General features: G+C 49.9%; 1 protein-coding gene across 5 annotated transcripts in view; it reads left to right on the forward strand.

Moving 5' to 3' along the window:
• The window catches only part of Sim2 (SIM bHLH transcription factor 2), a 47134-nt gene that overhangs the window by 8660 nt on the left and 19404 nt on the right, over positions 1-19070 (forward strand). For 3 of the 5 annotated variants that reach the window (XM_076549255.1, XM_076549256.1, XM_042259617.2), the window contains exons 2-6: positions 407-489; positions 3095-3184; positions 12974-13082; positions 14603-14688; positions 18036-18235. In XM_076549255.1, coding sequence (XP_076405370.1) covers positions 407-489; positions 3095-3184; positions 12974-13082; positions 14603-14688; positions 18036-18235 — 568 coding nt within the window. Of the gene's footprint in view, positions 1-406; positions 490-3094; positions 3185-12973; positions 13122-14602; positions 14689-18035; positions 18236-19070 lie in introns of all 5 variants that reach the window. The other 2 variants (XM_076549253.1, XM_076549254.1) reach the window with 1 other exon arrangement.

Genomic DNA, 19070 nt, shown 5'->3' on the forward strand with positions numbered 1-19070 from the left:
CCCCCCCGACTGGGCCTCCCACCCCGAGGAAGTTTGTCCTGGGGCTTCTGGCTTCTGTTTGTTAGCTCCCCCTTTGGTGATTTTTGGTTTGTTTGTTTGTTTTTTTTCTCTGTGTAGCTCAGGCTGTCCTGAACTCTCTCTTAGACCAGCCTGGCTCCGAACTCAGAGACCCTCCCTAGTGTTAGGATTAAAGGCACGCGCCACCGCCACCTCGTCCGGCTGTGAAGCTTTGGGTTTTTAAACCCCCGACACCGGGCTGAGAGTGAGGGGACTCAGGAGCAGGGTGGCAGGTAGAGGTCGGAGCTGGGGGGGAGCGCACGCTGCGGGGGGTTCCCCGTGTCTGGCCTGGAGCCCTGGAGTCTGTGGGTGCTACGGCTAAATGGTTTGCTTTATTCCCTTGTCCCAGGTCTAGGAGACGCGTGGGGACAGCCGAGCAGAACAGGGCCCCTGGACAGCGTGGCCAAAGAGCTGGGATCCCATTTGCTGCAGGTAGAGCCGGCGTCGCGCGGTGGCTGCTCTGGGGAGGGGTTCCCCGCGGCGCCTCCAGGCCGCAGAGGCGCGGGGCAAGGGGACCTGGGGTGCCTCTGGTCGGGAGTGCAGAGTCAGGCCGGCGACACCCACACCCAGCACTCCTCCAGCAGTACGGGAGTGCCTCGCCACCCAAACGCCGGAGCGGGACTGAGTCCTTGGCACCTCTGCTTCGCCCTGTGGCAGACCCGGCCGGGCGCTGGAGACCAAGCTGGGGTGCCCGCAGCTCGCAAGCAGAGCGCCTCAGCGGTCGCTAGAGAAGTTGAGATTGGCCGAGGCAGTACGCGAATCTTAGACTCTCCTGGGTCCCCCATCCCAGGCCAGATTCTTTTAAAACCCTTTCATCTCGCTGCACCCCACCCCACCCCCCATCCCCTGCACTCTCCATTTTATTCTGAGCGGGAAACTGAGGACGTGGAAGTTATAAGTAGCGTCCACGAGGTCGCAACAAGAATCGGTCCAGTCCTGTGGCCCCCATCAATAACAACCCAGACACGGGGCGTCCTCCAAGGCCATCTGTCTTGGAGCTCTTGCTTGATTTGGGGTCAGGCACTAGGTTCCCCCAGAACTCTGTATGGCTACCTCGACTTTATGCGCGCCCTGGCCTTGCGGTTGGGGCTGGGCAGCCCTGGCGCCCGCGGCCACTTCCACCTCAGCGGCTGGGGTAGCTGAGGACAGCGCCACCTCCCTCTCATCTCAAATGCGGCCCTCAGAGTCCCATCAACGACGCGATTCATTCCCCCCACCTCCCGTCATTTGTCTCTGCCATCGAAAAATGCCCACGGGTGGCTATTTTGCATTTCCTTCTTCTATTTTGTGTTTTCTTTAAAAAAAAAAAAAAGTTCGCGGAAGGCCCTAGTGGTCGGAGAGTCAGCGCTGAGCAAACAAAACAGAAACTCCCATCTCTCTGAAAACCTTTGCCCCAAAACCCCGGGTGTGACCTAAAACCTGCCCTCCCCGGGGTTGGAGAAGGTGGGGGAGCAGGAGTGGGGGGGGCGGTATTTGGATCCAGGAACCTTCACAGTCCTAGCAATGGAAGTGGCAGAAGAGTCCAGTGGCCGGTGAGCCTGCGCCCTCGGGGCTCACTTGCAGCCGGGAGCGCGTTGTTTGTGTATTCCAAACCCCTTCCAACTGTGACGTTCACCGTCAGTGAGGAGTAAGACCTAGGTACCCAGAAGAGGGTTGGTGGGTAAAGTGAACGTCTTCGGTCTGGGTGATTCCTGTGGGGTGGCGCTCCACATTTCCCTTTGAGAACAGGATTTTTTTTTTTTTTTTTTTAAGCTACTGCTGGCAACTTTCAATTTTTAATCCTAACTTTTAAAACTTCCACTCATTTCCTTGGACGCAGTGAGAGATCCATTTGGTATTTCTTAAATGAATTTGGAGTCCAGCATCCGGATCAGAACGTTAGAAATTGATTTTTGGTTTTCATATCTGAAATGTCACCGATTCTGTTAGGAAAATACTACATAGCTGAGTTAAAAGTGGGATGATGTTTTTAAAGGTGATTTTACCTTTAATGTAGCTAAGGCAATGACAGGTTAGACGGCAAAGAATTTTGGTAGCAAACTATGTGATATAGCAAATGTAAGGGGATCTTCAAATTCCGTTTCTGCTTCGTTCTTCTTACATCTCCTCCCCTTTGAAGGAGTGTTTTGAAGAAACTCAACGGTAATCTGCTTTCAATTACATGCTGTAAAAATAGAATTTGTAGCCAGAAATTAGTTTGGAATATTTTTATGTGTGCACATTGTGAGTTGTATGGAGTTGTTTTTTTTTTAACCAACTTTATTGCCCCCTTTTTTGGGGGGGGGTCCTGAACTTAAAATATAAATAAATACAATACGGTTTCTTCTTTTCCAAAAGTATTTAGCTTTTTGTCGTTGATGGTGCAGTTTTTACTTTCTTTGTTGTCTGAGTCACTTTTTACAATCTCACGTTATTTCTGGAGGGTTAGCAACTCAGACAGAAATCAGAATTTCATTGGAGTCGTTTTCATTTTTCAGAAATTGATACTTTTTTTCCTCCCTGACTTTGGCAAAGGTCATTTGATCTCTTTCAAAGTCTAAATGCTCGATTCTGTAGACACGGTCTGGTAGAATAATCGGACATATTGTTTTATTTTCTGGCGAATGGCAATGGTAGGAATTTATTATTCAAGCAGTACTTAGGGGTAACTAGAAAACTGTGGTGAATAAAGTGTTGGTCCTTGTGGTATAAGCGACTGCCAATTCCCACATTAAGTAGTCTGTAGAGCGGTAGATGTTCCCCTAAGAACCATAGAACTCCGGATTCGTTCTAAGTGCTAAAATAAGCCCAAACAATAAAGGCACGACATTCAAACTGAGCCAGTTAGGACTCGTCAAACATTTTGCGTGGTTCTGTAGTGTGGATGTAAGATTGTTTTACAAGTGCTTTGAGAGCCTGGCTTGGGAAGCAGAGGTTGAGCGGTACCTGTAGTCCCTGGGCGGCGGCAAGCACCCCCCCCCCCAGCAACGCCCCTCAGCCCTTCTCCTCACCCATGAAGTCTAACTGCACTCTCTTTCCTGACACTTTCTCTTTACAGACCCTGGATGGCTTCGTTTTTGTGGTGGCCTCTGATGGCAAAATCATGTATATATCTGAGACAGCTTCTGTCCATCTAGGTTTGTCCCAGGTAGGTCCTGCCTGATTCTATGGATCTATTGAAATATTAAATGTTAACGGTCATGACAGCTTTTCCCAACCTGAAATGAGTCTGCTTTGATGTATGAGCATAATCCATAAGTGTAACCCCCTCCTGGGACACCTTTCTTTTTGCTTTGAGGTTAATTCGGTGTATCTCAGCTGTGGTCAGCCCTATTCTGAGATTTTGCCAGATTTCCTGACCTGTCACTTAGCAACGTGAGGTGGCACTGGACAGAGCTTCCCCCCAGGGGAACCTTCTGCTCTTGTTCACTGTCTGTATGTGAAATCAGACGTGGCTGTGGACCGAAAGAGAAACTCTCTTTCCACGTGGGTTTTGTGTGACATGTGCACGGGAAAAACTAAGAGGGAAGGGGTGGACTCGTGGGTCGTCCCGGTGGAGTTCAGGGGGTGGACTCGTGGGTCGTCCCGGTGGAGTTCAGGGGGTGGACTCGTGGGTCGTCCCTGTGGAGTTCAGGGGGTGGACTCGTGGGTCGTCCCCGTGGAGTTCAGGGGGTGGACTCGTGGGTTGTTCCCGTGGAGTTCAGGGTCGTTTTTCCTGAGTTTTTTGCAGCTCAGTGGTTGTTTCAGTAAAGCATTTTATAGGCGTCACAGTCAGCTCACTACTACTGTGCAAGGCCCTGATTTCTTAGAACTTCTCCAGAGTACCATTCCTTAGAGGAAGGAGGTGGCCCCAGCTTGTCTGTCCCCAGAGAGTTTGCTAGGTGGCTTAATGGCATGTCTGGCCAGGGAGAGGCTGAAAGGTCACTCCTATTTCCTCCATTCATGGCTGACGTGACAAGCCCCATTTAAAAAAAAAAAAAGTTATTTGACCAAATTCATGTGTGTATATGAAGCATCCGACTCCTCTATTCTCCCCACCCCCTCTTCTCTCCCCCACCTCACTATCAACACCTTTCCCACATTCTGGTCTTTTTTCTTTTGTTTTGTGACCCACTGGGTTTACTGGAGCCTTCCGTGTGGCTGCTAGCTTGAAGTGATTCCTTGGAGCCCGGTAGAGTCATCAGTGAGAAGATAGGACACCGACTCCCCTTCTGGGGGGGCGGGGGGGGGGTGTCTCTGACCAATAGCTCAGCCTCCAAGCCCCTCCCCCACCCCTGCTGGTACCCAGTCTGCGAATTCCCCGGTGCTCCGCACCTAAGAGGCGGTGGTAGAAATGTCCTGTTGGGGACTGAGAGGTCAACGTGACTCATTCTCTGGAGCAGCCACGAGCCTGTGCCGTGACCACCTCTCAGTGCAAAGGGAGGCCGAGAGGAGCATCTGTCCACGGCCATAAACACCAACATTAGAGGCTCACTTGGGAAGTCACAGTTTTTATAGAAGTAGGAACTAAATGTTTCTCTCTGTTACGGGCTGTCAGTGTAACCGAGGGGGAAGACATTAGAATGGGAGACACCCAAAGACCGAACCGTAGACTTTTTCCTGTAGTTAAGCAAAAATTAGCTTTCTCATTGAAAGGAAAAAAAAAATCACCAAATTTGGAAACCCACTCGTGGCGCGGTTCCTTTTGTTTTCCTCCGAGCAGCACGTTTGCAAACATTTTGTCGCCGGTGTATGACCTCCTCTGTGTTCCGCCCTTCTCCCGTGGGAGTGGGGCTGTGCCTCTGTGCTGCTGAAGCGAAGTAAGTGAACCTGCACATTGCAGTTGGGGGGAGGTTTCTTTTCCTCCAAACGCCCCCTCCTGTCTCCCTCCCTCCCTCTACCTCCCCCCTGCTTCTTCTCCCCCTCTTCTTCCCACCCCCCTTCTTTAGAAAACAACACCAGCTCTTCTGAATACAGTTTACTGAGGCTTAAGTCTTGTACCTCGTGACTCATAGGATTAACATACTTGTAAGACTGGAAATACCGTTGACAACATGAAATTTACTGTCTATAGGGCTGGGAACAGAGCTCAGTGGCAGAGCACAGACCTGCACCAAGGTCCCTGGTTCAATTCCCAAAGCGGGAAAGAAAGAAGGGAGAGAGGGGGAGGGAGGGAGGAAGAGAAGAAGGAGGGAGACTTGTCTTGTGGTTATTTTTCCAGGAATTTTCTAGATCACTGTGTGCAGAACTAGCCGGGCTAGCCGGGCCCTTGTACCCAGACTGGTTTATTCTCCTGACTTGATGTGTGGTCAAATGACCTCGATCGGATTATTTTTCACTTTCATTTGTAATTTGTAAGATCACTGTTAGTCCTACAATAACGTCATGCCTATGACAAAACATTTCATGCACTTTTAGCCTGACCGCTCAGCAATTCTTTAAAACAATAAAGTTAAAGGTATTGACTATTAGACTTAGATCTGAGCTCCCTCGATGTCAAAACAAAAAGGGGAATCGGGGCTGGAGAGATGGCTCAGCGGTTAAGAGCACTGGCTGTTCTTCCAGAGGTGCTGAGTTCAATTCCTAGCAACCACATGGTGGCTCACAACCATCCATAATGAGATCTGGTACCCTCTTCTGGCCTGCAAGCATGCATGTAGACAGAATGCTGTATCCCTAATAAATAAATAAATAAATAAATAAATAAATAAATAAATAAATAATTAAATAAATTTTTAAAAAAAGGGGGTAATCAGTCATATCGTTTTCATTGTCTGGTTGGATGGCACTTAAGGTCTGGGAACCATAATTTAAATATTAAAATCATGCCTCTGACCCTCTCTCAAGGCACAGGTGGAATAAACATCTTGTAATTTATTAGCCACTTCGTTTGAGCCCAGGTGTAGAGCCCTTCGTGGGTCTCTGTTAGGACTGGCCAGGTATTTGGAATATGCTGGCACAGCCTGGGTCCTGGGATAGCCACTTCTTCCCGTAGCTGGCTTGGTCCACCAGCCAGCTTCTGCTGGCCATTTTTCCCTTTTCCTGTGGGAAATAGGACGGACTGGCCATGGATACTCTGAGAATGACCAGAGCATGGGCTAGGTGACGGACCTGAGTCCCACTCCTGATTAGCTCTGCAGAAGGAAAGGTAGGCGGCCACATGAGTTGTGTTTCCTTTTGGTGAGGCACGGAAATAAAACTTGGTAGCACCCCTTTTGAGAGGGGAGGGGGCCTCGTGCTACTATGTTGCAAGAAGGCTGGAGGGGGATGCCTTTTGATCCCGCATCCCCCGCATCCCCCGCATCCCCCGCATCCCCCGCATCTCCCCCGCAGAAGGGACAGTTTAAACAGAGTGAAGCCAGACTGGGTGCAGAACATCTGTCTTCATCCTGATTCCCAAGGGAGGCTGTGAGCCCCAGTCAGCAGCTCCAAAAACACGGTCAGGCTGCTGCTCCTGCCCAGACAGCACATCTGCCCCTGACCCCGCCTCCTGCTCAGGATTAATGCCACGGAGGGAAAGCTAGGCAGATCACACCGTCAGTGTTTTCTGTCTTCTTAAATAGTAAAGAGGAGCATTGGATGGGATACCATGCCTACTACTCTTTAAAAACACGCTTTGCAGCTGGGCGGTGGTGGCGCACGCCTTTAATCCCAGCAGTGGGGAGGCAGAGCCAGGCGGATCTCTGTGAGTTCGAGGCCAGCCTGGGCTACAGAGCGAGTTCCAGGACAGGCACCGAAACTACACAGAGAAACCCTGTCTCGAAAAACCTAAAAAACAAACCAAAACATGTTTTGGATGCTGGGCGGTGGTGGCGCACACCTTTAATCCCAGCATTCGCAAGGCAGAGGCAGGCAGATCTCTGAGTTTGAGGCCATATATATCTCATCATATATATATCATATATATATATATATATTTCATCTATTGGGTTATTTCTGTAATTACCCAAATGTGAAGCCAATATGATAAGCATTCATGTTATTAAATTTATGTAAAGATGGTTCTTAAACAAGATTACTAAAAGTGCTGGGGTTAGGAGTGCAGCTCAGTGGTGGGCATGCGGCATGAGGCCCTGGGCTAGATACCCAGAACAGGAAAATAAAATAAAGTTGCATTAGTAAGATTTTAGAGAGCAAGCTTAGCAATCCTGTGAATGCTTTCTGATAAATGACAGCCAAAGCCACCCACAGCTTCTAGCTGCTCGGTGCCATCCACACTGTGTTCAGAGAACCTACCGTAACATCATCCAGGTAGACGGAGCTCCTGGGGAGCCCAGGTTACACTCCACAGCGGAGAGACCATGGGGAGCACGAGCCCCCATGAGCCACGACTGCGCTAAAGCTCACAGAAAGGGATTGCTCTGTCAGAATGATCTATTTGAGGTCAAACCAATCCTGGATGTATAATGAGTCCATCTCCATTTAAAGCCCATTATTAAATTTTAAACATAAATGTTGGACTAAGAAATCTATTTCTCAGGGGAGAATTTTTTCCTTTATTTTGATTTTCTATTAGTAAACAAATGTGATCACTGCTGCCCAATTCTGGTTTAAAATGACAGAAATGATCACACAGAGCTGTGTCCTCAGCCCAAGTGTGGAAATAGAGACTCTTTAGGTCCAAAGTCTGCTCAGTGTTTGTGCTCATACATAAACCACACGGACATGCTTAATGTCACTGGATGGGTATTTGGGGAGGGGCATCTTTATCCATGAACATTTATTAAAGGACTCCCTCCCTCCCTCCTTCCCCTTATCCCTCCCTCCCTCTTCCTTCAATTTGCTAATATAATCGTTTTACTTATGTTTGATGAAGGGAAAATAGTCGTGTATACATTTTAAGTATCCATATGGTTTAAATATAACCAAGTCATGTTATACAAGGTCTAGGTAACTAAAACTCATTTTCAAAGCTGTGTACACATATATGAAATAGCTGTTTATGGGACACATAAAGAAAAATGCAATATTTGAGAAGGATGCCAGAAACTGGCCAATAAAAATAGCAGCCATGGCATTCAGGGACACGAGACAGAATCCCTTTTACTTTGGGAATAAAGGGCAGCGTCTCATGTTTGTTTACATAGCTTGAACCCTGAAGCTCAAACCATCTTAATTTAAAATGCTTCATCTGTTATACTCAGCAAAATGCCCCAGCAGCGCCCTGGACATTTCCCAGGGGTCCAGTGACTCTGCCTTTCTGCACGGAATCTGTCCCCTTAGTGTCGAACTTATCATATCAGCTTTCTGGGCAGGAAAAAACCGTTCAGCAAAGCATTAAAAAGCTCTTAGCAGGAACGCCGTTGCTTTTATAGTCGTCAGGGTTTTACAGATACCAAAACATCGAATTGAAGTTCTGCTTTAATAAGGCTGAGGTAGAGACGGTGGAGTTTCACCGATACAATATGTATTGGGGCTGGGGTGACATCGCCACGTTTCTTTCAGCATTCAAAAGCATGAATACATATATGAATACAGGAAGCAAGCCGGGCGGTGGTGGAGCACGCCTTTAATCCCAGCACTGGGGAGGCAGTGCCAAGTGGATCTCTGTGAGTTCGAGGCCAGCCTGGTCTACAGAGCAAGATCCAGGACAGCAAGGGCTACACAGAGAAACCCTGTCTCAAAAAACCAAAAAACCAAACCAAAACAAAACAAAACAAAACCAGGAAGCACAATGTCAACCATAATTTTGAGTTAAGGTCAGCACTGTTATATATTACTCCATATTTTTTCTGTGAAGACATTTCCATTCTTTGAAGGCTATGGGGCTTCCCAGACAGCCTTAGAGTTATCCTATTCATTCTTATTTTATTTATTTATTTATTTATTTAGTTTAATTTTTGGTTTTTCAAGACATGATTTCTCTGTGTAGTCCTGACTGTCCTGGAGCTTGCTTTGTAGACCAGGCTGGCCTCAAACTCACAGAGATCCACCTGCCTCTGCTTCCTGAGTGCTGGGATTGAAGGTGTGAGCCACCACCCCTGGCTCCATCCATTGATAATAGACCCCAGAGCTCAAAGGACGGAGTCCTTCATCCACAAATCTTGGCTTTCCTGAGAACCAGAGCTCTGAAACCAGAGGAAGCCGCTTCATGAAAATGCAGGTCTGTTCTGCAGTCGCAGCTGCCAGGGATGCCAGTCTGTCTGTAAAGACATCATCTGAGTACGTTGTTTTCAAACAGAACTCTAAGATTGAATGCTCACTTCCTTCTCCAACAGCGAGTAAGGGAGAAATAACTGGACAATATAAAATCCACTCCCGCCTCTGGTTTATTTTGATTTTAAAATAAGCCACTGAAATTTGGGAGGATGGGGGTGTGAGTGGACGGTGAGGTTGGCAAGGTAAGGAAGGAAAACCAGAAGGAGCCAGTCTGTCAACTGTTGGCTGGACTCTCCCATGGCCTTCCCAGTGGATCTCCTCAGACACCTTCGGGACAGGCGGTGTTCCCATCTCAGAACCCGCTTCAAGGTGGCCGGTTTACTCAAACCTTTTAGGGATTAACAAAAATGTTGTGCAAGAAAAATGATTCCTTTTTATTTATTTTTTAGTGAAATCTTCTGGCTGAGGAGGTGGCTCAGTGGTGAGGGTACTTGCCACCAAAGCTTAATCTTCAGACAAGTTCAGTTCCCAGAACCCACTCTGCGCAAGGAGAGAACCAAATCAAAAAGCTGTCCTCTGGCTTCCCCATGTGCATGCCTCCCCTCCAACACACACACAACACACCTCCACATGAGCATGCCCCCCCAACACACACAACACACCTCCACATGAGCATGCCCCTCCAAGACACACACAACACACCTCCACATGAGCATGCCCCCCCAACACACACCTCCACATGAGCATGCCCCCCCAACACACACCTCCACATGAGCATGCCCCCCCAACACACACCTCCACATGAGCATGCCCCCCCCAACACACACCTCCACATGAGCATGCCCCCCCAACACACACCTCCACATGAGCATGCCCCCCCAACACACACAACACACCTCCACATGAGCATGCCCCCCCAACACACACAACACACCTCCACATGAGCATGCCCCTCCAAGACACACACAACACACCTCCACATGAGCATGCCCCCCCAACACACACCTCCACATGAGTATGCCCCCCCAACACACACCTCCACATGAGCATGCCCCCCCAACACACACCTCCACATGAGCATGCCCCCAACACACACCTCCACATGAGCATGCCCCCCAAGACACACAACACATCTCCACATGAGCATGCCCCCCCAAGACACACAACACACCTCCACATGAGCATGCCCCCCCAAGACACACAACACACCTCCACATGAGCATGCCCCCCAACACACACCTCCACATGAGCATGCCCCCAACACACACAACACACCTCCACATGAGCATGCCCCCCAACACACACCTCCACATGAGCATGCCCCCAACACACACAACACACCTCCACATGAACATGCCCCCCAAGACACACAACACATCTCCACATGAGCATGCCCCCCCAAGACACACAACACACCTCCACATGAGCATGCCCCCAACACACACAACACACCTCCACATGAGCATGCCCCCAACACACACAACACACCTCCACATGAGCATGCCCCCCAACACACACAACACACCTCCACATGAGCATGCCCCCCAACACACACAACACACCTCCACATGAGCATGCCCCCCAACACACACACAACACACACCTCTATATGTGCATACCCCCAACACACACACACACACACACACACACACACACACACACACACACACCACATACACGCATACAAATAAACAAGTAACCAATAGTCAAATGAAGTCGTGCACTGTATTTTCACATAGGGAGATCTTCACGGGGTTGGCTGTGAAGCCTCAGGTTTGGAGTGTGAGGTTTAAGTAGCTGGCAGGGAGAAGTTCTGTGCTTCGATTCCCCGCTGCTGTTTGCATAATGTTCGAAAGAAAGACTCCACAAATGACGCAGGAAATAGAAGGGTGGATGTAGCATGAATCTTAACAGGTCTTATTGATAAAATCAAACCCGGAGCCAGGTATTGGGGTGAACTGGAAGATCAGAGAATAAGCCACAGCTAACCTCACCTGGTCAACTTCTCAGCTGATCTTGTTTCCTCAGACTGGAAGCTTCTGTGTCCTCATCCAGAATGAATCAATCCCAGCTGAACTGTGCTGCTTCAAAGCCTGAAAGCTTAACCAGCCACATGCTTAACCAGCCGAATGCTTAACCAGCCACATGCTTAACCAGCCGAATGCTTAACCAGCCACATGCTTAACCAGCCACATGCTTAACCAGCCAAAAACTTAACCAGCCAAATGCTTCTAGTTTCTGGTCCTCACGCCTTATATACCTTTCTGCTTTCTACCATCACTCCCTGGGATTAAAGGCTCGCTTTCTGGGATTAAAGACATGAGTCACCTTGCCTGGCTCTTTCCAATGTGGCCTTGAACTCACAGAGATCCCAGATGGATTTCTGCCTCTGGAATGCTAGGTGTGCTACCACTGCCTATCCTAAGTATCTAGTGGCTTTTCTGTTCTCTGACCCCAGATAAGTTTATTAAGGTACACAATATTTTGGGGAACACAATACCACCACAGGTGGATGCAGTTTTTTTTTTTGGGGGGGGGAAGACTTAGAAATGTAGTTTATGTCAAAAGGCAAAGTAACTCCCACGTCTTGGCAGACTGGAAGCCCTGGGTGGGAAGGATGGGGGAGGTAGTCAGCTCCTCATGGCCAGGAGCTGGGGCTGGATGCTGATGTGAAGATGTGGGTCCTGGGAAAGCATGTCACTAAGCTCTTTCCTGAGGTGGCACCATCAGGGTCACCCCTGGACAGATGATCCTGTGACCCATAACCCTCAGTACCACCCACTTAAAGTGTCTGAGGCCAGGGACAGCATCAGCAACACAGCCTCCTTCTGTCATGCCCTTGCCTGGGCAGGACTGAGAAGCCTTCAGATCCACCTAATTTTCTTGCCACCCGAGGGCACTTTCTGAGTGTGCTTTGAGTTTCTCCCTACACCGGCTCTGTTGGAATGAATATCACCGCTCCTGGGCCCCTCTGAGTAATACCGGGTATGATAACTCAATGTGTAAGACCCATGGTCACTGCACAGAAAGCTGCTCCACAGCCCTGTCTGGCCCTGTGTGGACTAGAGGCCTGCTGTGGGGTTCCCTGTGAGTATGTCTGGGAGTTGGTGATGCCCACATGTTGAGAGAGCAACCTTAGGAAGTAACTGCTGTTTCCTGTTGCCTAAGCTCCGCCTCCTTAGGTCACAGGTCATGTGGTGGGACACAGCCACACCCTGGGTGGATCCAGAGAATAAGCAGTCCGCTTGGACCAGGAGGGTCAGGGACACATTCCTGGCAACACCGGGGAGCTCTGGCAGTGCCCGGGGCATGGTTCAGTGCTAACACAGAAGGAGCCTCTGTCTGATGGCATGGTAGTCCTCCTCCACGGCTCCCAGCTGGTCAGCCTCTGAGTGGATGTGGTTCTCCAGGGGTGCAGAAGGCTCAAGGCAGCTGGTCTCCAGCTGGCTCTTCCCCTCACACAGCACGTGAGGGTGAAGGACAGAGCCCCAGCTTGAGACTGTTGTGAGATGTTCTCTGTCTGAAGGACACTGCCCAGGCTTCCCTCTATGGGTGCTATCTCCAGCCTTCGGTTTAGCCCCCCCCCTCCCCGTGAACCTCTTCTGCTCAGGACTCTCTGGAAGCTCAAACCTGTGCTCTTGACCTTTTCGGGGGGTGGGGGTGGGGGCACAGTTCAGGGCTCTGCAAACAGGAGCATGTTTCCACCTCTGCATTTGGCCAAGGTGTGAGTTGCAAGGAGAGACCCACATTCCATCCCTAGCATGAGGTGAGCCTGGGGCACACCTGGTCTGTCCTTCTGGCCCTTGCACCCGCCCTGGAGAGACCTGTGATGTGTCCGGACCCTTCCCTCCCTCTGCAGGTGGAGCTCACAGGCAACAGTATTTATGAGTACATCCATCCTTCTGACCACGATGAGATGACCGCTGTCCTCACAGCCCACCCTCCACTCCACCATCACCTGCTCCAAGGTTCGTCCTCCACACCACAGGAGACCAGAATGAAGCAAGGTCATGCTCTTACTCTAACCAGAGGGTCCCCCGTGGGCTGGGTTTGGGTCAGCTAACGGCAGCACCCACCCAGTGGGTGTAGCCACACTTATGCACGGGTGCTGCTCGCTTGCAGCTGATCAAGCCCACGGCGTTGTGCATGCTGCCTGAGCACTTGTCACTTTGTCCCCTGCTTGCCTCTGTGTGTTCACCAGCAGTGATGGAGTCCCCACCATGTGCCACAGGCTGTTCAGCATCGGGTCACAGGCTGTTCCCCTCACATGCTCCTGGTTTAAAATTCCAGTGCTGCCTATCATGAGTCTAGGTCCAGCCTGCTGCTTCTGAGAACAGAATCAGGGACTGGAGAATGGGAGATATCTGGGGGAGATTACGTCTGTGCAATTAGCATTTGCACATGACCGGAGTCTTTCAGCCATGCTGGGGTCATTAGAATCTTGGCTTTGTTACCACAGACATTGCAGATATGTCAAAACATTTATGCAGTGGACACTTGGAAACTTACTGAGTGATGAGGCCCATAAACGAATCTTAATTTAACACACGAGATTGGCAGATAGTTATATTCATATTGCCATGTTTAGATATTTTTGGTAATTCTTTCCCCATAGAGCTGGTTTCTTTTGTAATCTACTTTATGCATTTGGAAGCATTCTGAGCAGGGACTTCAGTTTGTGTGCCATGGCTCAGGTCGGTTCAAAAGCCCTGGGCATCTCACGCACGCCTCCTTAAATTACAACCGTGATGAGTGCTAGGAAGATACACAGCTTATTCCAGAGGCCCTGGCTTTCAACCCTGCCGGCAGCCTGGGTCTCCTGTGTTCCTGGGGCTACAGTTCCCAGCATGCTCAAAATTTTCCTGTGTGAGGCCTGGAAAAGGAAGGGAGGAAATGGCCAGCAGACGGCTCAGCAGGTAAAAGCTGAGCCATGCTGGGGAAGTCCTGGAGAGGTAAAGACTTGAGGGAGGGCATTCCAAACTGACAACCATCTTACCCAGTCCTGGTGTCTCAGAGCCCACCATGTAGCTGACAAGAGGTGAATGTGTCTGGCTCCCTCTGCCATGGACAGGGGCTAAGTTGTGACCAGCATTTAGTACCTGCTGCTTTGAGGAAAGTTGGACACTCCTGGGCCTTTCCAACAGCTCAAGCAGCCACTGTGGCACCCAGTTAGTTCCTCTCTGGCCTTCAGAGGGAAGATGCCATTCCGTTAGGCATCTTGGAAACAAACCTGTTGGTTTCCAAGGTTCTTGCTGTGGTCATGGTTCAGGCTGCATTTCTTCAAAGTTTTGGCAACCATATTGAGGTGGGCAAGGCCTCTTGCCCTCTCCATTCAGACTCTAGTAGTTGGCAGAGCTCTCTGGGTCAGGGTCTGGCCATGAATGAGGAGGTCTCTGGCTGCTGTGTCTAGGGATTTGCTGGTGCAGTTTGGGAGGCTGCTGGGGAAGGGGGCAGGACAATCGCCTGTCAACGGTGTCTCTGCTTTCAGAGTACGAGATAGAGCGGTCCTTCTTCCTTCGAATGAAATGCGTCTTGGCAAAAAGAAATGCAGGCCTGACATGCAGTGGATACAAGGTACACTGGGCTCCTGGTGGGGATGGGAATGGTGGGCAGGGTTTATATATATATAATATATATATTTTATTTTACAATACCATTCAGTTCTACATATCAGCCATGGGTTCCCCTATTCTCCCCCCTCCCACCCCCTCCCCTTACCCCCAGCCCACCCCCCATTCCCACCTCCTCCAGGACAAGTCCTCCCCCGAGGACTGCGATCAACCTGGTAGACTCAGTCCAGGCAGGTCCAGTCCCTTCCTCCCAGACTGAGCCAAGTGTCCCTGCATAAGCTCCAGGTTTCAAACAGCCAACTCATGCAATGAGCACAGGACTCGGTACCACTGCCTAGATGCCTCCCAAACTGATCAAGCCAATCAACTGTCTCACCTATTCAGAGGGCCTGATCCAGCTGGGGGCCCCTCAGCCTTTGGTTCATAGTTCATGTGTTTCCATTCATTTGGCTATTTTTTTCAATAATTGAGTAAAACTGAAATTTATTATAAGCCACAGTAGTCCTAGGGACCTCCATGCTATATATATAGCCTCTATGATTCTATGGGTTGTGGTCTGATTGTTCTTTATTTTATATCTAGAATCCACCTATGAGTGAGTACATACCATGACTGTCTTTCTGGGTTTGGGTTACCTCACTCAGGATGATTTTTTCTAGTTCCATCCATTTGCCAGGCAGGGGTTTTTACTGTGCATCTTATATTCTCCTTCACACTTGAGGCCAGAGAGAGGGTGGGGAGAACCTGCCATGTCCACCATGACAGAAGTATTGAGCAAGGCTCAGAGTGGATTATGAGCCCAAAGACCTGGCACTTTACACGGATGTTCCAGGCTGGTTGGATTTCATCCTGTAAGACCAGGATTGCAGTGGCTTAGCAGAGACATTTGTCCTTGCATCTGCGAGTTCCACTCTGCCTGCCACACATCGACTGCCCCTTGAGTTTGTCAGCATCCATCCACGTTCCGGGGCAGGACCTCAGAGCAGCCGTGAACAGTTGCTCTCCAGAGATGTTGCTCTTACCCCTGGGATGTTCAACTAAATTTGGTACACCAGGATGGTGTTTCACATAACCACCGAGGCCTCCCCAGGTGCCAAGCACCGCCATCTCTGTGGCTCCACACCCAGTGGTCATCTTGGCCTTCCGAAGGGTGTGACACTGGCCTTATCTTATCCTCAAGAGTGGGAGGTAAATGGAGAAGGGTAGGGTGCAGCTGAGACTTCCCGGCGTTGTCCATGTTTCTCCCTGGTTGAACTTCACCAGGTAATGCCACTTGCTGAGGTTAATTCCAGAATCTAGGACCAGATCCACGCCATGGCTAGTTGGCAATTCTCAGTGTTAGAGATGGTAATTTCCAGGTAGGAGGGTGGGTTCTAGACAACCTGCCAGGGACCCCTGAAGACCCTTCACCCCGTTCCTCGCCCTCCCAGGAGTCTCCGGGGCTGTTTCTCCCACCGGGGCAGTGGGGGGCTGTGTGCCATTGCCGCCCTGGAGCTGGAGGCCCTTATGCTGGTCCTTCTCACTTGCCCCTTGGGAAAGGAGGAAGGTGGGCTTGGATGCTGTGAGGCTTTTGTGCTTTTAGCTTCTCTTTCTGGAACACCCCTCGTCAGCCACAGGCTCGTCCCGCCCCTCTTCAGCTGCCTGCTCTTCCTGCCAGTGAACTCTTCCTGTGACCCCGGCCTTAACCCCCGCTTCTCACTTTTAGTTTACGGAGTTACTTTTTGCTCAGCTGGGATTAAACCTAGGGCCTCACACGCACCAGGCAGACACTAACCACTGAGCTCTCCCACACCTCATGCTTTAACAGCTTGAGGGATACACTTGCTGTTTTTCCCAGTCACGAAGCCTCCTTGAGTCAGAGCAGGAAGCCCTTAGCTCTACCCGAACCCGACACTGTATTCCTCAGGAGGCCCTAGACTTTAGTTTCTGATACTTGTCAGCTGTCTAACTGTAAATCCAAACGTCACCTGTCTGTCTTTTCCTCAATTGACCCATCAGGAAAGTGGGAGAACAGGGTAGAACGGAGTGATTTTAATATTTCTTCCAGCTCTGTAAGTTTGTGAATCCTGTCGAGAGAATTTTTGAAAAGGGACTTTGTGCGGGCTGTGGAGGTAGCCCAGCTGCTAGAGTGTTTGCCTAGCCCCCAGGAAGCCCTGGGTTTGATCCCCAGCACAGAATAAACTGGGTATGATGTCTGTAACCCCAGCCCTTGGGAGGGGGAGGCAGGACAAGTTCAAGGTCATCCTCCATTATGTTGTGAGTTTGAGCTAGCCTAGGCTACATGAGACCTGGCACAGGGTGGGGTAGGGGGATAGAGACAGAGAACAGAAACAGAGCGCTAACCACTCAGATGACCACTCTTAGCAATCATGGTTCGTGTAGGGTTTCATATGTTTAGATGGTGGTTCAGGAAGCCTCAGGTGCCTCATCTGCCCTGGGAACTGTACAACCTCTCCAGTACGGTCTTTGCCTCTCTAACTATTGAGAGGGCTTCTATTCAAGAGTGGAATAGATACTCTGGCTTATTGTTTATATTTGTTTATTTATTTAGTCTTGGTTTTTTTGAGGCAGGGTTTCTTTGTGTAGCTCTGGCTGTCCTGGAACTCACTCTGTAGACCAGGTTGGCCTTGAACTCACAGAGATCCGCCTGCCTCTGCCTCCCGAGTGCTGTGTTTAAAGATGTGCGCCACCACTGCTTGGTGGCTATTTGTTTATTAAAATTAGAATTATAAACAAAATAAAAGTTCCATACATTGGCCTAGGAAGACGGCTCAGGTGGTAAGGTCCTTATGCAGGCATGAGGACTGTGGCTTGGATCCTTAGCACTGGCCAAAACAAGTGAAATAAATACAAATTTCACCAAGAGAATTTTAATTTCCTGGAGTGATAAGAACACGTTGGTGACAGAAATTTCAGGCTCCATCCCCGTGGAAGTTGGCAAAGTTTTAATTACTGGCAAGCATTCATAGGAGGGCAACTAGTTCCCCAGCATGGCTTTGCCGTGTTCTTGAGTCAAACTTGGCCGGGAGTTGACATCCAAGTCCATCATGTGTCAGTGAGCCCGGATCCGCAGCATCCCTCCCGCACACCTGACTGGATGAGAGGCGCTTGTGTCTTTAGGACGTTGTTTCTTAAGGCAGAGACCTGGATCCTTTCTCCCGAGCAGCCATTCAGGCTCTCTGACAGCATGTTAGCAATACAACCCTGCAGAAAATGGGCTGAAGAATGTTCTAGCACACACATATAAACACATACACACACACACACACACACACACACACACACACACACAAAACCCACAACACCTGAGCCCGAGCAGCGGTGCCCACTGAGTCTGTGTCCTCTTCCCAGGTCATCCACTGCAGCGGTTACTTGAAGATCAGGCAGTATATGCTGGACATGTCCCTGTACGACTCCTGCTACCAGATCGTGGGGCTGGTGGCCGTGGGCCAGTCGCTGCCACCCAGTGCCATCACAGAGATCAAGCTGCACAGCAACATGTTCATGTTTAGGGCCAGCCTTGACCTGAAGCTCATATTCCTGGATTCCAGGTGAGTCTGGCACTCGCTGGGACGCCCCGGAGGGTCCCATGGTGGGAACTGGTCCTCGAGGGCTACACGTTATTGAGGCATATTGTAACAAGAAGTGAGAACTGCTAAGAGTGTGGGCCAGCCAGGGGTTAGTCATGAAGGGAAAGTATTCACGACAGACAGGATGCAGGGACTTTTTACAATTAATTACCTAACGTTTGACTCATCTTACAAGCCTGTGATGAGAATACACATTGTGATGTAAGAGAGCCCTTCCTTCCTTCCTTCCTTCTTCCTTCCTCCCCCAACTTCTCACTTTCCTTTGAGATAGGGTTTCATGTAGCCCAGGCTGGCCTCCAATTCACTATGTATCTGAGGATGCCCTTGAGAATATTTGATCTTCCTGCCTCCTGCCCTGGAGTACAAGGATGACAGACGTGGTCCATCACATTTTGTTTTGCTTTTCCTCTCCTGAAAGCTTCAAGTCCCTCCTCATCTCCCCACCACATTGGTAGGACTTTGGAATAAAAGGTTTTCCATTCTGAGCATGTGTGAAGCTCCTAGCTCTGTGACAGTCACCTTAAGTCAGTGGGGGAGCAGACGAGTCGCCTTCCTGGGGGGGAGGCTTGACCACAGCCTGTGGATTCCACGTCAGTGTTTGCCTGGGGAAGGGAGGGTGACTGAGGCAGGGCATGGTTTGTGTTTCAGGGGCCCTTGCTGGAGCTGCCTCTGTCCTTACCCAGAGCGCACTTCAGGGCTCCAGAGAGAACAGTTTGTGTGTGTTTGTTTGGAGACAGGATGTCTCTGTGTAGCCCTGGCTGTCCTGGGACTCACTCTGTAAACCAGGCTGGCTTCG

Source organism: Peromyscus maniculatus, chromosome 12 (assembly GCF_049852395.1).
Source record: "Peromyscus maniculatus bairdii isolate BWxNUB_F1_BW_parent chromosome 12, HU_Pman_BW_mat_3.1, whole genome shotgun sequence".
Classification (NCBI taxonomy): domain Eukaryota; kingdom Metazoa; phylum Chordata; class Mammalia; order Rodentia; family Cricetidae; genus Peromyscus; species Peromyscus maniculatus.